General features: G+C 35.7%; 1 protein-coding gene across 1 annotated transcript in view; it reads left to right on the top strand.

Annotated features, from left to right (window-relative positions):
• The window catches only part of RAB3C (RAB3C, member RAS oncogene family), a 121,565-nt gene that overhangs the window by 51,410 nt on the left and 45,023 nt on the right, over nt 1-25,132 (top strand). Inside the window, exon 3 of the mRNA XM_021534337.3 lies at nt 6,626-6,744. Within this exon, the coding sequence (XP_021390012.1) occupies nt 6,626-6,744 (119 nt within the window). The remainder of the gene's footprint in view (nt 1-6,625; nt 6,745-25,132) is intronic.

Raw genomic sequence — 25,132 nt, 5'->3', positions numbered from 1 at the left:
CAAGCTGAGTAGCTGGCTTTTCAAGTTCCAAACACCTATATATATTTCTACAAACACAGGTATGCTTTCACAGATACACTCATATATTTATACATGTATAAATACATGTGTGTATCTATATACACATATGCAGATATGAATATAAAAGACAGACTTCCAGGGAGACCAAAACCATGAGAAATTTGAAAAGAGCTGCTAACAGAAAATAGATACAAAAGCAAAGACTGAATTGGCAATACACTCTGTTACATCTATTGTGCATACATTAGCTAAAATAAGCGTCTTTTCCTTTCCTTGTTGTAAGTGCTCATTTGTCTGTGTTTCTGTATGCCTAATGCTTTCTGTTGAAAGCGCTGTTTGTTGAGAAACAGTGCTCCCGGGTTAATCAGCTCCTCCTGCTCCAGCGGCTTGTCTCCCTCTTCTCTTTCTATGTGCCCTGCCCAGTTGCTTCTGATATAAACCCAGCTGCTCTTTCTGGGTGGTTAGCAGCAGGTTTCAGGTAGGTTTTCCCTTCATCTCAAGAGGATTTTTGCAGAGATCCTCTCTTGCTCCTGTGGATATTCTCAGTTCTGTCAGAGAGAAAAAGAGAAAGATTTCTGCCAGGCTAAGCCTGGGAAAAAGTCCAAGAGGAATGTGAACCATTTGTTATCTTGTTTTCTGTTCATATTGTTTATAGATATGTTCTACCACACTGACCTAAGTCTAGTGTACCAATCAGGTGAAATTTTTTTACTCTAAGACCAATATAATTAATGTTCATGATGTTCTCTATAAAAGAGGGAAGTATTTTTGAATAAGCATACATTTAATGCAAGTAATTTCACCCGTCCCTGACTCAACAGCATCAGCTCCTCCTTAAATAACTTCTTTGGTTGATGTTTGTTTCTTTATTTCTTTGTTTGTTTTGTGGGTTTCTTTTTTTTTTTCCTTTTGGTTGGTTCTGAGGTGGGTGAATATTTGGCTTTTGGAGGGTTTTTTTGAGGGTTTTGGTTGAAGTCGGGGGAGGTTATGGTTTTTCATATTTTTATTTTCATCCTTTTTCTCCAGAGACTCCAGAAATACCTGAGGAGAGATCAGAAAAATTAAAGAAATAAAAATGCTCTTTGATTGAGTATATAAATAACCTTAGGGTAGCAACAGCAGGAAAGAAAAATGAAACTCATTAGGGAGCTGAGGTTCTTGATTGATGTACCAGTTTTCTTTAACTTAACAAAAAAAAAATTGGCTGGCAAATTGAGGATTCACCCAACTCACATTTCTAATTTTGTCTTTCTATTTGCCTTGCCTTCAAATGGTGTGGATGTGAAGCAGAGGTATAAATACTATCCAATAAATCCTCCTCTACTCTTTCCAGGTTTATAGCACATGGAAAAAGCTGTATTATGATATGAATAAAACTTATAGTGAGAAAGTGGATCTAAAATTGATATTTGTATGTTTGGCATACAGAACAGAAATGCAGAGGCACAAAGTCACTTAAGCATGCTAAAAAATAAATTTGTGTTTCGCCGGCTGAACTCTCACAACAGGCTCATTAAAAGTTCTTGCTGCCAAATGTTGTCTGTTTCCACCTTCATAACAGCCTATGTTAATAATGAGCAACTGCCCTTGCAAGTTATTTGCATAAAGTATTGTTCCTGTCAGTGATGCAATTCTAGGTGTGGGTGAGAGGGAGGGCACACAACAGATGAATTCAAGTGTCTATTTAACTGCCTGCAAAAACACTGGCAAAGTCTAAACTGGCATGGCATATTCTCATAGCTTAGCAAGATTTGACAGTAGGAGGAGTTTACTTCTGTTGTGTTAGATAACTGTGCTTTGCAAGTAAGATATGAAACAGTATCTCCAGGATTACTGTCAAACCTTGGTTTGTGTTTTGAGACTTTCCAGCCCCCTAAATCTTCATGTGAAACACAAAATTTCCTCTCAAGTCAGCCAGCTTCCTGTCCTCAAATGTTTCTACTTTCACAGATGGCTATTACATGATATCTCTCCAATCCTCTGGGAGCATTGCTGTCAGCAACTGGTGCATTCCCCATACACTAAAGCCTTCAATTATATAGCAGTTCCACAGTAACAATCAGAATCATGACATTATTAAAGAGAGGAACACAGAACAAATAGCGATTCGTGTGGTTACTGTACAAACAACTAACATATCTTTGCTTATTTTTTTATTGTATGTCAAATTTCACAGCTTTAAGTTTAACTCAAATGAAGACCCAAGGTAATATGGAATTACTCGTCTGCCTATCATTTGATACATATATGATCAGGAGGAATGAAAGGAGAGTTTGCCAAAACCATACCAGATTTCTATCTTTATCAAGAGGCAGAACCAGATATTTTGCATTCAATCTGTACCTCTACCATTCTTTTTTCCCTCTCTACAGATGTAGTGCCCTCTTCAAGACCTTTACTGATAGAAAATCTTTACTGGTCCTTTTAGCTATTGAATCACTCACAAAAAACAATGAATTTTTTAATATGAAATCATACATATCAGGATTTGGAGCACAAAAAGGTTTGCAGATGACTAATTTCTATTATACATGAAAAGAATCATTTAAGAAAAGAAGCCAAACGAAGCATGCTAGAGGCATCAAAACATGAAAAGGAAATCTGTGAAAGTATCAGAGTCTTCCAAATACTCAAGACTGTGGGCTATTAGCTAATGTGCTGTATACAATGCTCAGAAAATGGACAATTTCTAAACTACTGTGACTACGAAACCTTATAATAATGTTATTTAATAATTAAAATCTGATGCCTACTAAAAAAGATTCACAAAGATAGGATCAGCTAACCAGAAGTGAATGGAATAGTGTATCTGTATTAAAAATTGAATTTATGAAAGTGAATGTAATATTTGAAAATGTCTTGTAGCTGCTAAGATTTTTGTGTGTGTTTGTATGTGTTTTTTGTCTAAGATTTCTCAAAAACCTCATTTTATCTTTTGTGTGTGATAGTTTTCATAAAGCATTCCCTCACCCTATTTCATTCATTTCTGCATTTCCACTTGTTTAGTAAACAATCATCTGTTCTTACCAGACATTAGCTAAATGAATGAAGAAGTCTCCAACATGATCTATGTGTCTTGTTTTCTGCTCATCAAAGATAAAAGTGAACTGCATTATTTAAAATGTCAGTCAATAGTAGGCCAAATTTTATTATTTCTTGGGCTTACTTTATTTCATTTGTTTAGAAATAAACATCAGTCAATGCAATTACAGATGTTATATTTTAGAATTTAAATCTAAAAATCACAGATCAATTCTGTGGTCTTGCCAAATAGATTAAGAAAACATAGCAGCAGACAGTAGCCCTACCTGAGCTGAAGAAAGTTTTCTTCAAGTACAAATATATAACAGTACCTGAGGACACAATTATGGTGATGTACAACTATAAATATAATAAAATATTAAATAAAATATTTTATGCTTATTTCTTCAATAAGAATAAAAGGTAATAAATAGAAAGACCATGTGCATAGTATTATCTGTTTGAAATAAACAAAATGAGTATAGTAAAATATAATATTTAATATTAAAATTTATTATTTTTCTAGTGTGCTATCTCTCCTGTCAAATGGTATTTAAGTTCATTGATGGTCATATGAAAGGACTTATTAGGGCAGTTATGTAGAAATTCTTGTCTGAATACAAAGAACATGCTTATGAATGTGTGGGACACAAAAGTTTTGACACATTGGTTATTTATATTTGGGTTCATTTCTTCCATGGTCATAAAAATTTTACTGCATAAATTTTGCATTAAGCCTATTAAAATTTTAATTTCTTCTTTATAGCAAGTGAATATAAAATAATACAAAGAAGAATGTGATTATCTATATTTGGAACTAATCTAATCCCATTTATTAATGGTCATCCAACTATGCCATGTATACTGAAATAACACTTTAGAAAATCTTTTTTTATCATCTATTAATATAGCATTAGCTATGAATTTAGAATTATGAAATAGAATTTGAGAACAACTCCAAATACCTGGTTCATTCCCAGACTGAGAAACTTGGGTCCACACAAGCATCTTCTGTCCCAAAGTCAGTCAGTGTTTGGGTCTTTATCTACAGCTTCCTGCCCCTTTGTGTAAAATCATTTAAGAACTTTTGTCTTGATTTGTCATCCTTTAAACTAATTTTTTATTTTCATTATTTATTTTTATAAACAAGAGTTCCTAAGCCCACCTTACATGGCTTCCCACTAAACAGAAGATAGTTGATGTCCGTGACAGAAAGCATCATTGGCTTTATTGATAGGGCTTTTCACTCTTATTTGCAGGTGGACTTCAGTGGAAACCACCCAGAGCAAAATGAAATTGTCTTCAGTAAGAGTGGCCTCCTGCTTGTCATATATTCTAATCAAACATGTATCTAAATAACAACTAAGCAGATAGACATTGATAAAATTTGTTTGAAAATCCCCTCCTGGACAGGTCAAATGCTTGCTGCAGGCCATATTTTGCTTCTGTCCCTCCAAGATAGATATATATTTTTTAATCAAATAAATGAAAACAAGAGCAACAAAAAACCCCACAAAGCCAAACAACAACCCAACAAACAAAAAAAGTGAAAAAAAAGCTTTTTTCATAAATGAAATATGCACAGGTTTAATGCATATCTTAGTACGTTAATATTCAGGAACACCAGAACATCTGGGAGCACCTAGCCAAGCTCCAGATCACAGCTGATAGAGGCTCAGCCAGTTCAGAGCATAAACAGAAATAGTTTAGGTCTGCCTGGCCTTTCCCACAAAGATATAACTTCATGTGAGACCCGCTAAAGTCTAACTACTACTTTAGCTTTCCATCTTGAATCACTGGAACTACATCAAAGCAGCAGCTACTGTAATGCAGGACCAACAGGAATCATATATTCTACCTAATGTTAGTTTCAGTGATGACCATTGATATTTTTTTTAATCTAAAAGTATTTTCTGTCGCATGTAGAATCTCCTTTTCTTCTTTTATTACTCTATTAAAAAGATTATATATATGCAGAAATGGAGGCCTGCCTAATCTATTTTTCATTTGTTCACAAGGAAGTACTTCTGGCCTAGAAACTATTTCAGAAAATATACCAAATATGTTTGTTACTGCTTAGTCTTCTTTGTAGGAAGGTAAATGAAATGATTTTATCTGTTTAATTTTCTAGCTATTGAAAAAACATTGGAAATAATTATATTAATTTTCAAAGTTTGTTAAAATTAAATTTGCACAGATGATCTGTTAATTACAGGATTGCACTGAAATATGTCTCCTGTAATGCTATTTATATTAATGGCTTAAAATATCAAATAGGTGGGCTGGAACATTAAATAGTTATACATTTCCTATATTTCATATATTTCTATTGTGTCTCAATTTTAGTGCAGACATAGGTGGTTGTATTACAGAATCAGAGAATACTTAGTGTTGGGAAAGACCCCTGGAGATCATCTTGTCTAACCCCTGGGCCAATGTGGAGTCACCCAGAGAAGGTGACACAGGAACACATCCAGGTGGGGGTTGGGTTTCCCAAGAGAGGGACACTCACAACCACCCTGGGCAGCCTACTCCAGTGCCACCCTCAATGTAAAGAAGTTCTTCATCAAGCCGAGGTGAAACTTTCTGTGCTAAGTTTATGGCCATTGTTCCTTGTCCTGTCAGTGGGCACCACTTAAAAGAGTCTGGTACCATCCTCTTGGCATCTGTCTTGAAATATTTGTATTATATTAATAAAAGCATTAATGAGACCTGCTGCCAGCCTTATTTTCTCTAGACTAAACACTATTCTGGATATTGCATTAAATTTATTAAAAACTTGTTGCTACCATGAAAAGTTTTTAATGAGAATAAAGAAAGCTAGGAATAAGAGATAAGGCTTATATTTCTACATTTCTTGCTTTAAAGACAGTTGATTAAGATGAGAGAGAAAACTGGGTTGAGGTAAGGGACAGATTGCAAATTGGGCTTTTTTTGGTTTTTTTTTTGTTTGGTTGGTTTTTGGGGTTTGTTTTGTTTTGTTTTGTTTTTTGTTGTTGGTTTTGGTCTTTTGGTTTTGTTTTTGTTTTTGTTTTTGTTTTTTTTGTTTTTGTTTTTGTTTTTGTTTTTGTTTTTGTTTTTGTTTATTTTTTTGGTCAGCAAAAATCTGTATTGGTGTTTGATGACATGAGTACCTGTAGATTAAAATCACAAGAACAGAAAAATTAGACAGTGTCTTTTTGTTCCAGATGTTTCCTGGTTTCAGGATCCATCCTGTTCTTGTAATTAAGGTTCTAAGGATGCTATTTTGTTCCAGCATTTTATCCAGACTTCTGTCCCACTGGGAAGGTACAAGGCAGAATCAGAAGAGAAAGTTCTTACCCAACTCTCAGAGTGAATAAAATGAATCACTAATGACTCAGAATATATGGGATGACAGGGGGCCATGCCTTTCTGTTGCTCTCCACTCTCCCCTCATAACAGAATTGGTACATCCCTCCTGTTATGATCCAATGCAGAGTTCTCCTATTTCTACTTATTTTCAGGATTACAGAGTTGTACAAGAACTGTTCCTTTTCTATAAAAGAAAAAAAATGTTTTCAATTTATGTGTAATGTAAAAATTTTGTTTGTTATTGTTTCAGGACACAGCAGGCCAGGAGAGGTACAGAACAATTACCACAGCTTACTACCGGGGTGCCATGGGCTTCATTTTAATGTATGACATCACAAATGAAGACTCTTTCAATGCTGTGCAGGATTGGTAAGTAAACATTTGTAAAAACTGGAATTTATATTAAATAAATACTCAGAGAGTATGTCTGATATCACATACCAGCTGTGACAATATGTTCAAGCATTCCTGTATCTGAATATATGGTGGTTGGATTTTTATCAGTCAGGAAAGACAATGAATATTTAAAAATGTTTGCATATAATTAATTGCAACCATTGTGTTTTCTGTACTTTCAGTTCATGTGCATTATTGATACTACTAAAGCCAGAAACATGCTAATGTGGAGACTAACAGCTAAGATACCAGAAAGATTCCTGTACTTTATGGAAAAAAAAGATACCATATTTGAAGGTCATTTTTGAATTTAGTTTTTTTATCTGTAGCTGGATATACATTGTTCTATCCATCCTGTGAATCAAGTGTTAAAATGAGTGAACTTTATCACAATAGCAGAACCCCTAGAATGGGTGGAATTTGTATTACCTAGTGTTATGCGAACATATGGATGTCTCTATGAAAGCGGAGATACCATTTTAAGCTCAGATAAGTCAGACAATCTAAAGCTTTTTAAAGTAAAGCTAACATAAAAGGAAATCCAGAGTTTCCCTCAGTGATTTTTTTCCCCCTTTATGTGTTATTTTAAGACCCTTTTGGCAGTTTTCTGAGCAATATGAGTAATATTTGTAATGTGTTCTCCACATGCTCTTTTGTATGTAGCTCCCATGGGATAGCTGTGTTTGAATGAGGATTTTGTTTGGAGTTTGTGTCATTTGTTCAGTATATTTCTCTGGCTTTTGCAAATTTATTTTAAGATATGTTCTAGTGTGTACTTCTTTCAGGACAGACAAGGTCAGAAGTATGTTTCATACTTAAAAAGTAATGATGCTGTGATGCCTGCTTTTAACAGAAATAGTCACACAGCATTAAACCATCCTAGAAAAATAATTTTCTCTCTATCATACTCTTTTACTTATTATTGTAGTAGAAGTTGTCACAGAACCCATGGAGCACTTTCCCTCTCAACATCTGGTTTTTCTTGGTCTGTATAAGATGAGATTGGTCACATATCACTCTGAAAATAACTGAAAACCTTAGCTTGACTCTGCTGAAGTGAAATGCGATCTTGGGTTGCCTAACATTTCCCGTGTAAGCACCAGGGACGTAATAATTTACAGTTCTCCAGGGGAAAGGGGCAACTCCAGACTGTGTCCCAACACTTCTCCATCAAGTTAACTGTATGCCTCTACACCAAAATGCTCTTATGAGAAACTCTTCCCATTTTTGAGAGAATCTATAAGCTTGCATGAGTAGTAGAGATTGAGTAACTATCTTTGGACAATTTAATGTATCTGAGTGGAGTTTCTGTTTGATACTCCAAGAGGAAGGAACTTTTGCTACCTGTGAGTTATTACAAAGGGATGTTTTGCCCATGTTTTACAAGCTGGAAACATAGTATAAATACTTGCTATTACACATTTGTGACTACTGCACTCTTCAACAGGATGAGACAGAATCTGCTACCTAAAAGGACTTAGCTGAAAGTGTTAATTCATAGATCCTGTTGCAAAAGTTTAATAAAACAGGAGATTAAGGAGTACATCAATCTCCCAGCTGAACATGCAGATGTGACTGCCAATAGCACTGCTTCCGAGCCCTGCCAGATGAAGCACTTTCTTGCTTTGTCCTATTCTTCATTGTCCATGGACTGATTCTATTCTAGCACTGGGTTGATAATGTCTTGTCTAGGACCAGCTGTGATCTGAAAACTTCATTGTCCCATCTCCAGGCAAACCAGATGGCATGTCATGCATTATCTCTCTTCCTCTAACACAAAGACTCTTTTTATAGCAAGCATAAATATGAGTACTTATTATTAATTTTCCCACCTGTTTGTTTTCCAGTCTCCTAGATCGGTTATGTTTGGCACTCTTTGTCTCCTGGTTTAAAGTAACTAGGCTTCATGCTAATTAAAAAGAAAATAGTCAGTGTAAAATGAAGCAAAAAAATATTTTAAAGCTACAGGGTTCTCAAATAGATTAATTATGAAATATGATTTTTCAACCAGAAGTTTTACAAAGAGTTGACAGCTCTTACAGAAATTTGTTAGAAAGAAGGGATTGCAGTATTATGTGTTGAGAGCTACTGAGAAGTCATCTGCATGATGAAAGGAATGACAGATATGCTGAGTGAATCACTTGTCAGGATGAGACAGATTTGTCTGTTATTTGTATTTTTAATGTCATAAGCCCAGTTGCTGTTCTGCTGTTCTTTCTTTTTTTCATTACTCCCATCTCACAGCTCATAATTAATTTTGATCAGCCCTGGCTTCAATTTTGATAGTAATTGCACAGCTTACTTCTGAATGTGAGAAAAGTTAAAGAAAACTGGCAATTACCAAAGCTAGAAAAGCAAGTATGGCTATGTGCTGGTATCTGTGTCTTTCTGAAAGTTACAGAAGAAGAGAGCAGGGGCTTTTAAGTACTTTTCAGTGCTTTTCTCTGTCATAGATGTGCCTCTCTAAGCAGTAGTGCCTTTTAGTATACATGGACAACAGGTCAAGTCCAAGTTCAAATCACATCACATTGGCTTAAAGACTTGATCTAGAAACTGCACTGCAGTCAAAACAATGAATCTACAGGCACCTTTTAGGTTTGGGTAGAGGACTTTGGTTTAAAATGTGTGTTGGGATGATTTTTTATATGATAAAATAATTTTTGCATCCTAAAATATGACTGACGTTTCTCCTTTTTAACTGCAGATATAGATAAATAATATTTGTACCTCTAGATACCACATCTAAGTCAGCATATATCTGTTCAGATGTGAAAAATTTGATAGCCAATGTTACTATTAATCTTTTATATTTAAAAAATCAGTATCCATAATTTTATCTAAATCTATTAGCACCTATATATGTAATATGTAGCCAAGAATTCAGAGAGAGTGGATTTGTGCTGCAAGTCTGTCTACTAGCAAAAAGAGCAAATCAAACATGCTTTGACTCAGCAGTTCTTCCATGGAAATCTCCTCAGGGTCAGAAACTGCCTTTACTAAGAGGTTTTTTCTTTCAGAAATGCAGCTAATGCTGCAAGATGTGTGCCTTGAAATAGCTTGATGCAATTTGCTCATGTTATCCTAAAAAGATGAAGATTTTGGGTAATTATGTATTTGCTTTAAATAGGAATCAGTTGTAGGGCATACTTTTCTGCTTGCCTGAGTTTTAAAATAGAAAAAGGGTATAACCAAATAACTAAAACTTCAATTTAGCTGAATTCTTAAGATAGCATCCACATGTTTCAAGAAAGTGGCCTAGTGGAATCTATTTTCTTTAGAAATTCCTTCTAAATAAATTTGAAGGAGAAATAGGTGAATGTTGAGAGTGGCTCGATGTCATCACAATGAGTAATTTTTTAGTTCAGCCATAATGTCATAAGCTTGCATTAATTCCTCTTTTGTACTAGCACCTGTAGCATCTACATTTGTTACACTTTTCTCTCGATACATTTCACTTGGAGTTGCTATGCCCCTTTTCATCTTAATGTTTCAGTGCACATAAGTTGTGTCCTTAATGGCAGTGGTCCCTTATGGTAGAAAAGAGAGTGTGAAGGCTTTGTACTGTCTTTGCAGCTGGTACCAACTCAATATGCTGAGTTCTATAAAAATTCCAGGGAAATAAATGTCTCTGAGTTGAATTGAAACCTGTTTTTATAAATACTTTTCTAGACATCTAATAAATGAATTGGAAGGAATTGATATGTTTCAGCATGTTTCTAATGCAATATTTTACCTAGGTCAGAAATAGCAGGTATCTAAAACATGATCTAAAAGGCTGAAGTTTTATGTTCCAGGTTGAAACCCTCTATGTGAAACTTCTCTAGGTGTGAAGGATGAATAGAGATAGAGAACATGCTATATAGTTTTTTACACTCACTCTAAGATACTCCTCTGCACCTGAATATGTTCTCCCAAGTACAAATGTTTGTCCAGCAATATTTTTATCAAATCTGGTGACTGCTGAAGATACTGCTATGGAGGGCTCCCTTATGCATGAATTCAAAAACTGAGAATTTCACATTGCTGAATTCTCAGATTCAGGGGTGTTTCCTTAGGAAACACGTAAGGCTGAAGGAGTCTAAGAAGCTTTGAGCTATTGATCTCTTTTGTATACCTATCAAGGTGTATAAAATCAGTTTTTCCTGCATTTCTGACTGAGGTCTATGGGAGCAAGGGAGAAACTATGCTAGGAAACACCTTGATTAACTTTACCCTTTAAAAAATATAGCATTTGTGAAAATAATATGATAGATGTTTTTTACTATCCCTGTTGGGCAGATAATGGTTACACATCTTCTTAAAGAATTTAGAGGGTATTCCGCAAAAGATATTTCTCTTTCCTTTTCTTCTTTGCTTTTTCCAAGATGTCATTTTAACTACCCCTTCTCTCCTGCTGCAGACTGCTCAAGCTCATGATTTTTGAAAAGAAATCAACTGACTCAAAGTTTTGTACATGCCGTAAAGTATTATCCTCTCTTATCACTGACATTGCCAATGCATGGCTTTAGGAAAACTCTCCATTAAAAAGGACATTTACCTGTTTTTCTAAAGGTTTTTCTTGATAACATTTGATAGGATTAAGCATCACTCTAGCCTGAACTATTTGCTTTCATGAAGATACTTATATTTTTCTTCCTACTAAACCCTGAATTTAAATATGTACATTATAAATGGGAATTTCTGCAAATCCTGATCAAAATGGTGTCTTGAAAATAGTAAACCACCGACTTGAAAGTACAAACCTAATGAGAAAATGTCTTCTGTGGGTTTACTGTCCAAAAACTAATTCATGCATTACAACAGTTATCAGGAAAGACAGATGTTGTTAAGTTTTCATGGCATATTTCATTCTTTGCTGTCTTTATGCCCTTAAACCATAGAGAGAAAAATGTTTGTGGAACGGAATTTTTTTGTATGAGGTCATTGGTCCTACTGCCTCTTACTCACACTTGCTCCTTTCATTTATTTTGTTGTGGGACTAAGGGCTTCTGTAGTTTTTACACCACTCCTTGGAACCTCCCTCACTGTAAATGTGACATTTTCTTTGATTATAGGCAGCCACCCAGTATCAGGGTGTCCATTCAACTGTCGTCAGCTGCATCAAACCCTACTAATGCTGCCAGTGGAAAGATTAATAAGAAAGAGGAGTAAATACTGACAGAGTTCCCTCAGAGTGTACTATGTGTTTCTTTTCCCTCTAATTTGAGCTCAGGCAGTACAGTCAGTAAGTCACTGACAGAAGTCACACACTCAGGTCCTACTCAGTCACCAACTGGTTAGTGCAGCTCCTCAGTGGAGCTTGTCTCAACAACATGCTTCAGGGTTAAGCTGCTCTTGACTTCCACTAGACCTAATTGACTTAAATAACATTTTATATATCTATATCTATCTATATTTACAAGCTGACATGCTTGTTGATAAGGGCAGCTGTTGGCCATATCTAGACATGAGCTATTGCCATCACATTGCATTCTCCTTGTTAGCACCAGACTAGCTGTAGCTGCAGACTTGCAGCTACATCGTAAGTGTGGCTGCAACTTCTAAAAGCTGCACCTTTCTCTACAGCTGCCACCCCTGCAGGTAAGGGCTGAAGTTCTGGGGATTGATCTCTTCTTGTTGTACCTGGTCTGTGCTAAGTAAGGATGATCACTCCTTTCCTAAGACCTGTTTCCTCAGTCATAGAAATGTGGAGGTCTGTCTGATATGAAATGGGCAGAATATTTTATCTGGGAAAACATGACAAATTAGTAAATTATGCCTTGCTGCTGTTTACATCTGCCAAGAGGAGAGTTCTGGCTTAGCTATCCCCATAAACTTGCTTTGTTGGACTGGAAATTTCACAGTGGAGATTTATTGTGCAGTTGATGATGTAATGCAAATGCTCAGCCATTCAGAGAACTATTGTTTATTAAAGGAAGGGTCTTCCAATCTGTACCCATCCTTCTCTGCAGACATGATCACTGAGGGTTACACTGAGGTGGGCAAAACAAACCAGATAATCAGATAAGTATCTGAATGCGGCTGGGCTGAACTTCTATCCATTCATTAGATCATGCTAAGGTACTCTTAATGAGATTTCAATTTTGTCTGTTTTTTCCTACAATCATGCTTTTATTTGTGGAAAGGTTAAAGTGGAAAATACCTAGTGGTGAGCTGCTGGAGTTTATCAGAAAGACAAACAAACTTAGGAATGGTAAAATATAAAAGTATGCTAAAGAAAGTACATTAAATGCTGAGTTTAATATTTAGCAAGTCTGTCCATTTTATAGTTACACACTGACAATAATAAAAGAAACAAACCCTGGTATATTATAATCAACTCACAATGTTTACTTTTGTTAGTAATAATAGTCTTACAATCTTGTGTCAATAGAAGTTTTTGTTGGCTGAACAGTAACTAATGCACTCTTCTTATCTCCCTGTAACTTAACTGTATGTTGACAGACTTACACAGTTGCTCAGCATTCCCAAATGAAAACTCTGCTGCCAGCCAACAACATGAGTCCAGTCAGGGACTCAGTAATATCCCTGAACAGTTTCTACTCTCATCTGAAGCTGCAGATTATTCACTTTTCTCAGTACTCTAATATTCTGAATTTGTTACTCTTCAGAGGAATATCACAATCCCTCTACTGCAGTCAAATCCTGAAATTTGCTGATGGAGCTGTTCCTTTAGGGTTTCAATTTTACATAAACCTTCTTCTGTTGGTTGAGATATCTCAGTAGCATTGACTGCAGTTTCAGTCATGCAGCCTGGATGTTCAAAATCTCAAAAAACTAGGCTGTGTGAGTCAGTAGTAAAGCAGTGCACAACTTTGTGGGCAGTATGAAGTTCAACTGAGTCCTTCTCCCTCATGAACTTTCTTACCTTTGCTCCCCTCTCCCCTCCCCTCTGCACATGATTTCAAGATGCCCTGTTTCAAGTGTCAAACCTTGGCAGTTGTACAAGTATATTAGCTATGTGAGATGCAGTCTATATGTGGAGGAGTACAAGATTTATTGAAATTGATCCCTCTGGTCAAAGACTGTCATTAATGTTCTTGTATTGAAACATAAACTGCAATGTGACACAGCAATGTGACCTGCTGGTAGTGGTTATTTTCAAAGCATATCTAAATGCTAGTTAGGTGATTTAGGTTGTCTTTCATAGAACGTTGCAAAGCCTTGATCAGTAAACCAAGGCATTTATAGTGAATTCTTAATAATGATGGTTTTCTGCCTTCTTTTTAAGTCAGTTTTTTCCCTAATCTTATTTGTTGTGCTGTGCTATGATAGTCATAAAATTCTTAATTAAGAAAATATTAAGAAAATAAAGCCTTAATTGTAGCTACAGCTTAGTATCATCATCATTCTGCCAAGGATCCCTAAAAGAACTTGTCTGTCCTCTTAGTGTCAGATGACAACATGTTAAAGACAAATAAACATTTCTGATTTGGTAGATTTATGAATATAAAGTCATAATAAAATAAGGAAAAGAAAGGGAAAAAATATTTTAATTCCAAATTAAAGTTTCTATTTTTACCCCGTGCTCACTCTTATTTTCCACAATACAAGAGGAATTACAGTCTCTTTAAATAGGACAAAAAAACCTGCCTGCTATGTGGACCAAGATTTTGGATGTTTATTAAATATGCTTTAGCAGAAAACATACTTTAAAAGCACTGAATTTATCTAGATATTGTGAGAATGGGCAATAAAATCTGTACCTTCAAGGCCACAAACAGGTGTTAAAACTCACCACAGGGACCAGAGGAGGGACTGTCTGCTTTAATCCTTCTCTGTGCTGGGCACCAAGCAACTGAGGGCCACCTTAGTGGCTGAATATGTTGCAGTTGACTTTTGCAAATAATGCAGCACCACAGAGACCTGTGATCAAGCTGAGATTCCCATGGAGAGTCTGGGATAACAGTGTTTCCAACACATAAATTAAATTGTCTCACCCATACTTGGATATCATGGTGCAGTGCTGAGTTCTGCATACAAATTATTCTTGCAAAGCTATGCAGTTGTCCCTGAGATCAGACCCCACACATGTTGCTTTAGAAATTTAGGACTGACCATCGCAAGGGGTCAAGCAGTGGCAGCTCAGTGATAGCATGTGTAAAGTACTTAATCTCTGCATCATTGCTTTAGCAGGAGATTGACAGCTATAGTTTTGTTTGAGTTGATATGGTTTTATTTAATTTGGGCAGAGGGAAGTTGAAAGCATTGGTCTGTGCACAACTCTGGGAAGCAGCAAGGAAAGTTTGGAAATGCACATACTGCTGCACAGCAGATTAGTTTTAACTCTACCAAGGACAGTAGTGACTGCAATCTTTCTTCTTTCTTGATACCATTGGGATTTTAAAAAATCAAACTAAAAGTTGATTCCCACATGAAAACATGAGAAAAGTTGTACCTGCCCAATGTTCATAGCAGAGAAGGCTTTCCTAAGCTCTTCAACTTCCTTCTACTTGTACCAAATATGCTCTGCCATAAGTTCACATCAGGAAGACCTCCAAGGAGAAAAGTAAATCAATATTTTTTATCTTCAGTTGCCTTCTTCCATGCATATGATACATCTCTATTTACAGTGCTTTGAAGAAGCTTTGAACAAGAGAAGACAAAATGTTATATCAATTAAAAAGCAATTCATACAGAACAGCTCCATTGGAAAACCATAATACTGATAAAACTGATTTCAGGCCTAGTTTGGCAGACAAATCTGCATGACATTTTCAGTTTTTTATATCTGCATGATGTCCCCAGTTTTGTTTTTTAAAATAGGCTATTTAGACCTGGAGCAGGCTTACCTAGAGACAGAAGTCTAAAAAGTTAAAAAGATAAAACCAGATATATTATCAAAGGAATTTCAGGTACATTGTCAGACAAATCCTTCCCAAGGGACTACACCAGAGATGGACAATGGTCATGAGTTTTTCAGACAGAAATAAGTTTGGTCTATTTTCATACCAGGAATTAATTCCTCAATTATTGCTTCAGGTAATGAAGTCATGTACCCTGAGTTCTCTCCACCCTACCCCAATTCACTTTTGTTTACACTTTTCAGGGCCTGAGGCAGAGGGTGTCCTTGGTTCTGAGGCTTAAAAGGATTGTTTTGTCTGTCCAAAATGTGAAGAGATCTTACTAACTCTCTATGGAGTTCAGAGTTATATGCAAATGCAGTACAGGATCTGAAAAATATAAAAGCTAAAATCTTAAGGTACACTGAGAAAGAAAATGAGCATCTGTCACCACCTAATCTGTCATGAGGTGGTTGTTTTTTCCTATTGTTCCTGGGGGGAAAACTCTGTAACAAATCTGTTTTAATTGAACACATTAAATTCTTACTTAGATATGTGTGTACATTACAGAGGCAAAGTGTGCTAAAGAAAGCAAAAATAAAGTAAATGAAGTCAATTCTGCTTCAAAACAATTTTGAAGAAAGAACAAGAATCTAGCAGTTTCTTTTGCTGGTCAGTGAGAGGAGCCTGTGTATTACAGCTTGCTTTTTACAAGCCAGGGAGTAGCAGAACTGACTGATACAGCCTCTGGGAGAAAGGGAGAGAACAAAATATAAGCCAGGCAGAATGGACGGGAACACAAACTTCCTTTGATGTAATATTTAGCATTAGTCCTTTCAGTATAACAGAGCTGAGTGTTACGGCCTCTGGGAGAAAGGGAGAGAACAAAATATGAGCCAGGCAGAATGGATGGCAATGCAAGCCTTCCTTTGATGTAATATTTAGTATCAGTCCTTTTGGTTTTTCTTGCTTGGAGAGAATCAGCAAATACACCATTAAGACTCAATGACAAGAAACCTGCACCTGCAATAAAAAAAAAAAAAAAATACATAGATTAAATTGTTTATGCAAGCTGTGGTAAAGTTGAGAGAAATAATACATATTTTACTTATTATATATATAACTTTTATATATATAAAAGATATATATATAATATAACTTTTTGCATTGTATTTTTAGATGCATAAATTGAAATTTGCCATTTTAGCCTCTCTCCATATTTAGTACATCCTTTTAAAGGATGTAGTAAATATTTGCTGAGCTTTTAAACTACAAATGTTCAATTCTTTGCATAGAAGTTAAAGTTACAATTCTAAGCAGATTTAAATTAACCCCTGGTATGAAAATAGATTCCTTCATAGATCAAGGAAAATCAGTATTGGTAGTTCATCTGAGATACAAATGTTTTTTCAGTTATCATGATCTTCTCAGAGTTTTGTTGTCTATGCATATTTGAGTGAGCAGATTATAAAAAAATATAAAGTAACTAAGAATTATTAGGAAATGTTGCCTCTAGCAACTCATACAATATCTGGTAATAGAGATTTATATTCTGAAAGGCATGGGTGTTTAAAATTACTTTCCAGTCTCCATGGAAACTCTACTGAGTTAGTTATTGCAGTCAATGCTTAGATATATAAACAAAAGTGAGGCTATGATAGCTAGAGGGAAAGTCTGTATTTATCTGAGGTTGTTAAAGGGCTTTTTATAGTGTCTACCATAGCAAACCTGTCTTCCAATCCAGTGGGCTATTAAAAATCCAAAACTTAACTTATTTTCACATTTAAGGTTTTATACTTTAAATAGCTATTTAGGGATCTTGAATTTTCTTTCTCAAAAGAGAGAACTCGCAGGACTCATATTTTGAAGAATTTCGGGGTATGTTATAAGCTGTTTTATGAGACTATCTAAACTGCAAGCTTTGAGCTAAGCTGAATTTGTTTTAATTCCAGTTCTATTGTCTCTTTCTCAATAAAGTTATACAATGAAATTTATTCAGAGCTTACAAGAGCTGTCCTGTCAGCTTTATTTGAAGTATCCCAGGAGGAAGATGGGAACTGTGAAAGAGAGTGACAAAACTGTGATTCTCTTTAAGATTCCAAAAAGTGATGCTGATCTACTTAGCAAACAGGGAGACAGAGAAAGTGAATGTCTGAGGCCCTGTCTCCTTTTTGGCGAAGATGGAAAAATCCTCAATGAACAGATAGGAAATTTTTAAAGAAAGTGTCTGAAAAAATAAATAGATCCTCTAAGTCAGCCAAAGGGAAGCAAAGATGTTTGTCCAGAGTGAGTTATGTGAAGAGTAGTTTGGTGGTTTTCTTGCTTGCTTTGCTTTTTGGGTTTTGTTTTTTGTTGTTTTTGTTTGTTTGTTTTGTTGAGGTTTTTTTTTTTTTGTTTTGTTTTGTAAATAACTGGAATGTAATTAGACATCCTTCTGAGCTTTCCTCAAGCCAGGTTCTGCAGCAGGTGAAGGGCAGAAACCCTTTCTGCAGGCCACAGTACTTGCAGAGGAGTGGGGACTACAGATCTGTGGGAGATATCGCAGGGACCTGTGGGAAGCAGAAATTGCCATTAATCAGAGGGAGTTGAGTGAGACCTGTGGAATGAGGCAGTTTGAGCACTCACCTGACTAGGATGAAGCAAGAGGGCTCACACTAAAATCACTGAGGAATGGTTGCTGGAAGCTTGTCTTGATTTGGTATATCTTTTATTGATCTTTATTTAATTTATACATCCCCTCTTGCTGAATTCCCTCCTTAGTCTCTATTGCATCACTTCAAAAGTAATTTTTCACAGTTTTCTGGTTGTCTTCCATATCCTCTGTCTTTTGTTGCTGTTAATTTTTCTCCTGAATCCAGAGCTATTCTTGAGAAGCATCTTCCAAAAAGAGGGGTTTATCCTCTCCTCATTTAACTGGTGAAAGACCTTGTGGGAAGGCTCTAACGAGGAAGAAAAAAGGCTTTTGCAAGAAAGAAGAGTGCTGAGACTGCACACTTCATAAAGTAGATTTGTAAAATAGATTTAAACAAATCTTGAAATGTTTCTGTTTTCACTTAGAGCCTGCCAGAGCCCACTTATGAACACATGTATTGCTGGAACATTTCTGACAGAGATTTTTTGCATTTCAGTCTGATTTTTTTTAAATAATAAATTGTTGAAGTTTAGTTTTCTAACTGCAAATGTTATCTTGAAAACAATGCAACAAAAGACCAAACTAGAGTATTTCAATATTGACCTGGTGTATTTGTACCACAAATCAGAAGCTCATAATGACACTTTCTCCACAATATTGTTTCCTGAGCACTGACAGCTAGCAGACACTTTCAAAGAACATTCAGCTCCAAACAAAAGAGAACTATCTTCTCCCAGAAGTGCAGGAATGGCTTGGAAAAGCACAGCTATCCCCACTTGTATGGGCAGCTCCCTGCTGTAAGAACATTGCCAGCTCTTCTGCGTGGGCAATAATAACTCACTGTGCTCTGAAGGAACAGTTTCAAGTACTACTGTTCATCCCATGTGTTACTGAAAGGTGATGAACATAAAGGCTTGTGTCAAATAGTGTGTAGCTTAGTGCAGTTTATATTTCCATGAGGTGTGCTAAGTGAGAACAGCTGGACACTGTCTTCTCTAGCCCATTGTCCTATACAGAGGAAATGTTTAAATTTGCTTTTATGGCTTCCAGACTAAAACTTCCTCATCTGGAACTACCTTATTACTCAAGCACAGAGAGAGCTTGCTATTTTCTCTTGCAGCTCAGCCAGACAGAAAGAACTGAGATAGTATTTTGAAGTGTAAACATTGCATGATATGCACATTGTTGGATTAAGATGCTCTTGTAGCAGCCCACAGATTGCACAGATCCCTGTCACAACTTCATTTCCTGCAGGTGATTTCTGCCTTTGTAAGTCTCCTGGTGTGCAGCATTCTTACCAATATACAGTATATTGAAACCAGTTTATAGATTTATTTAATAAAGATGTTGGAGAAAATGAATAAAAATTAAGCTTTACAAGCTGCAGGACCTCTTAATGTGAATTAAAATGTAGACTGATTCTTGTTTTGTAGAATATTTAAATGATTGCCTTCTTTTATGACGTATATACATGTACAATATATTTCTATATTTTCTATGCTTATTCATCTTTTTAATAGTCAAGCAGAGTGAACACTGATCTCTTCTAGACTTGGACTGACTTGGACTAAAATCTTGATTTCAATTTTGCAAAAAAAGAATAATATTCTAGCAGTAAAAGCCATAAGGATGTGAATGCCATGAAAAAGTAACTATTTTGATATTTGACTATATCAAAGGGTTTTTTATTAGGGATTACTCATATTGCTATTAACTAAAAACTCCCAGAAAAGTGGAGCTGCTTTCTTATGTAGTAATATTTCAACAGAAGAACAAACTCTGTACATTCTGCATGAGAACCCTGGGAAGGGAAGAACTTAATAACAAAAATGTTTGGATTCACTTTTCAGCATGATTAAGTCAATAATTTGATACAGATTTCATAATCTTCATTTTTTGTTTTATTGGTTTTTGGAGTTTTTTGTTTATGCTGAAGGCATTGTTGCACTTTCCTAGGTTGACTTAATTGAAAACTATTGATTCATTACATTGGTTGCTCTCCTTTTTATGTTTTCTTTTTCACGGTCATAGCCAGTTCCATACACATAAAACCTGGTGTAGAGAGAGCTGAAGTCCTCCACACTTAAAAATCAGGTCTTAAATATCTTTTGCTTTTACTTTTTCATCCTTAACTAAGGCCATCAATGATGGAATCAGCCAAACCTTCTTAACTGAGTGCCTGAAAAATATGAATGCTTGGAGTATTACTTTTTTAATAATTAGCATTTAATCAGCATTTTTAGTATTTTGTTTGATTGCCATTTCATTATTTATTATTTTTAATTGAATTCTGCATTCATAAAAAACCTCAGGAAACTAAGAAAATTAAAGGAGAGATTCTGTTCATTTCTGTAAAGAACGTGTACATACCTTACCATGAAGTATGTCATTTGCTTCTGAGCCTAAGCAATGAAGTATGCTGGCAATGTCCTGTGGTTTTGTTTAGCATCTAAAGCAGGGGGTAAATGGAGGTGGGGTGAGTAGAATCAAAAGTTATGAAAAAATTGAGATTAAATGTTGTTGTGTCAGGTGACTATTTTGTTGTGGTTTGTTTCTGATTAATTTCTGTTCACATAAAGGTGTTGATCAGGATACTTGGTAGATGAAGATTGTTTGGTTGGGCTTTGATTTTTGGGAAAATGGCTATATAATAAAGAAGAAAAAAGACTGACTGCAAAACAAGAGGCCCAAATATCTAAAGAATGAGGGTGGGGTGAGCATGTGTGTTAAGAGTGAGAAGAGTGAGAGCGCTACTTAAGAAGGATAGGAAAAACATAGTAAGAACCACTCTTTTGAGAAAAAAAAAAAAAGAAATAAAGTCATTCTGGTGGGCTTTCATCAGGGCAGCAGCTCTGCCTGTTCTCATTCCAGACACTCCCCATTTTGTCAAACTCCAGTGTTCCCATGGATGTCTGACAGACATTTTGTGTATTTGTTCACCTTTTGCTCACCATGATGCAAAAGGGCAAGGCTGCTCAGCCTGTAGGCCAGGGACAATTTTAAGCCAGAGCAAGCAGTCATATATAAAAGCTGGCAGAGTTTTTCTGTTCAGCCAGGGCAATGCCAGGACTGGCCAAGCTTCCTGGACTGGCAGCATCCTTGATGCCACCACCAGAACTTCAGACCTTCATGGAATGAGGCTCAATAATAAATGAAGGTGTAGATGAATTCCAGAAAAAATATAAGGAAAAATTGAATGTTCAGAGAAAAAAGTCAAAATATATACTTCCTGACATGTAATACTGTGAAGATGAAAAAGAAAGATACAATACAGTGGAACTGAGCCTGTTTCTTTCTCCAGATACTTTTTTTCCTTTTCTCTGTGTATTAATTCATGGCAGCAGCAGTGACTATTCATTTATTTAATGTAATCATGTGTCTGTAACTTAGTGAAGAGCTAGAAAAAGTATTATATGCTAATAATACAACAAATACTGGAGGCTGTGTTGAGCAAAGCACATCCAAACATTTGGTGTCTTACACACATTAAGAGAGAGACACTGGGTTGTAAGGCATCTAGAAAAACTGCAGCCAGCATGTTACTTTTCAGGTAACCAAAAGGATGTGGCCACATTCCTTCTACAAGCTACTTAGGTCATTTGTAGATCAGCATCAGTACTGCTCCATTTTTTTGGCTATGCCTCACTGTTGTTAAAGAGTGTGATATGAATGATGAAAGGAATGCATCCAGAGTGCTTCATTGTTATTTTGAAATATGTATGACTGTTAAAGGAGTACTTGGAAAATTAGGAGTGAAGCTCCATTTTGCACTATCTAGAATTGAAGAAATAATTGGGTTTCATCTCTTCAGCTTAAGTAACTCTGCTTTTGATGTGCAGCCTGTGCACTATCACTTTTCCCTGATAAATTTCAGCATGATTTTTGGTGTTGCTGATCTGTACTGAGCTATGGGGAAAAAAAAAGTCTAGAGAAGAGTGGGTTCAGAAGCATGAAAAAAAATGTTTTACATTAAATTAATACACCACTGACAGATGTTCTAGGAAAGAAAGCATTAATCTTTAGTGAGACAGATTTAATTAGACTAATAGCAGCATATGAGAATGAGGGCTCTAGAATATACTACTTATGCTCATATGTCAATACATAACAGGAAAAGCAGATGAACTTTGGGACATTATGAACTGCAAAGAGATTATAGCCTAATTGTTGACACTTTTTCCATATGAATGATTTTTATGATGAATTTTCAGACCCTTTTGTAAGAGTGTCAACAATTATCTGGTCTGAACCCAGCACACAGTGAAAAAGGACAAAGAAATAAATGCTCTGATAATAACTTTAGGTTGTGCTGTGCCAGATACGTGCCCAGTGTTTTAAAGACAGGTGGGTCCCCATACACAGATAGGGAGCACATCCTATTAGACTAGCAGCTGGACACATGACTGGGCTGGGAAAGTTCTGATTCTGTGGTCAAACAGAAAAAAAAATGTATTCTCTCTGAGAATCTTCAAACCTCCAAAAGAATATTTTTAACTGAGTAAGATCTGAAGGGAAGAATGGGATGGGGTTGGTTTGAAATACCAGAGTGAAATAAATATTTTGTTGTTGCTTAAAACTGGAAACATTTTTTGATGAAAGGGATTGTGTGGCTTGCAAAGAACTCAATTCTATTTTGTTTCCAAAGGTCAGAAATACCTTCTTTTTGCATTTGAAATGTTTTCAGACAAATACCTTGACAGACAAAAATATCTCCTTTTTAAAAAAATGCATGTAATATCACAATCTGAAGAGCAAGTATTTAGAAAAAAATGCTGAAGTTTATGATATTCTTAGAGAGAATGTGCAAAAATATAACCTTTAATATATTTACTAGCAAGAAACATACCATACCACAAACAAATCTATCTATTCTTCCTGGAAATTGCTAAAAAATGTATACCTTCAGAAAATATGATATATACAATGAGCTTAACAATGACTCTTAAGATTATGCTATCATTAGATATGATGATATTAAGTACCTTTATGGACTTTTCAATTATTTCCTTCACTCTACAGTTCCAGATGAATTTAATTTGTGAGTTATTTTGCCTTGCTTTCTTTCTGCTCCTTGTCTTGCTTGGAAAGCTTGGGCTTTCCGTAATGTCAAGGAACATAGAATGCATACACCCAAAATAGTCTGGATCCGATAATTGATATATACACCAGATAGGCAATCTGACTGCTTCTGGGATTCACTGTCATGTCTCTTTGTGTGATACTGCATTGCACTGTATTATTTAGACATCCAGACTATCTAGGAGGTTCCCTAAATTAGTAACACATGATGCTGTAAACATGCTGTCCATCTGTATTTGTGTGTTTATCAATTGTAAAATAATGATCCTTTTTCCATTTCCCCATATCCTGAAGTTTAGTAGAATATGATGAGAAAGGTAGATTGATTTAGTTACAGTTACACCTCTGCTGCTAATGCACTGCATTCAAGATCTTCACAGATCTGACTGCTGGTTTTATTAGGCTTCATGACAAAATGCTGTGTATAATGTCTGTTCTCACAAAAATAACACAAACCTTTGGAGCTGAGATCGTGGAAGACAAAATAAAGCTGAACATCTGCACTTATCTCAGGAACTCTATCTGTAGTTTAAAGTTTGTAGTGGAATGGGAAATGGCTGTTTCCATAAACATTTTTTTAACCTATATTAATTAAGTACTTATTTGAAAGAAGATAATATATTGACCAAAATATTTTTAGTGTTCACAGATAGTTCATATGCATTGGAAAAAAGTTCTTGTTGAGGAGATGATGACATCCCTTTTTCTTTTCTGATCTCAACTATTTTTTCACTTGAAAGGCTTAGGGGTATAGAGGAAACAAAGTAATGCGTTTAATCAGTTAATAAAGATTGAGGGTTGATAGGGAGACCTTTTTCTATAAACTTTGCATATATAGTTCCACCTTAAATCTATATAGCAGCTGGAAATAGGTCAACACTGAGCATCTTGTTGTTTGATGAAAGAATTCAAACCTGTTTCCAAGGTAACCAATCCCATCCTCTACAAATCTCTGCCATGCTTCTACCTGTTTTGTGAAGCTGAATGCTTTTCTCATTTCCTGAGGTATAGCTTGAACTTTAGCACACACATGTACACGCACACTGCATGCTGCTTTGTTTCCACTGTGATGAAAGAGACAACAAAAGTAAATAGGAGTTGGTTAATATTTAAGCTGTTAATGCAGGTCTCTCAGTAGCACATTTATAGAGCTTTTGTAAGTGGTGCCAAGCAGTCCTTAGCAAACAGCTTTTACAGGAATGGCAGATTAATTTTGGATGAATTTCTGGGTATTTGGGCGTCAGGTCAATATTGTCTCCTTTGTTCTCTGCTCTCTACATAGACTAGGAAGGATAATCTATTCTGTGGAGAGTAATGAAGATGTGTCAATAGAGGCAAATGATATTCACTATTGCCATTTAGTGTATAAACTGCCGTGTCTCTATCACATTAGGTATCTGCTCCACACATCTGCATGTAAAGACAGAACACTTATTTTAGCAAGTTTTATTTGTGCATTCCAAGTGCATCTACACATGCTAAAACATTTCTGCAAAAGTTCAGAAATATCATTTTTTGGTTTAAAGTTACATTTTATTTTGAGACATTAAGTCTTTGAGATGACTGGAACACAAAATAGGTGGCAATAGAACATAGAAGAGTACAGAGTAAAGGAGATGTGTCAGGCACTAAAAAACCTCTTTCAAAATTTTCTTCTTTTATCTGGAAAAAACTGTGAACATGATGTTTCACTGAGGATGTTCTGACTATTCCCACTACATTAAAGAAAGCCTATTCAACTTTATTTTACTTTTGCCTTATTTATTTACATATTGACCACACAGGCAGTTTAGAGTTTCCTAAATGGTTGACAGAGTAAAGTAAAACAGAAATTGCTGCAAGAAGAAAACTGCTTTTGCTCTGATCA

Source organism: Lonchura striata, chromosome Z, assembly GCF_046129695.1.
Source record: "Lonchura striata isolate bLonStr1 chromosome Z, bLonStr1.mat, whole genome shotgun sequence".
Lineage (NCBI taxonomy): Eukaryota > Metazoa > Chordata > Aves > Passeriformes > Estrildidae > Lonchura > Lonchura striata.
This window is presented reverse-complemented; position numbering and strand designations above follow the sequence as displayed.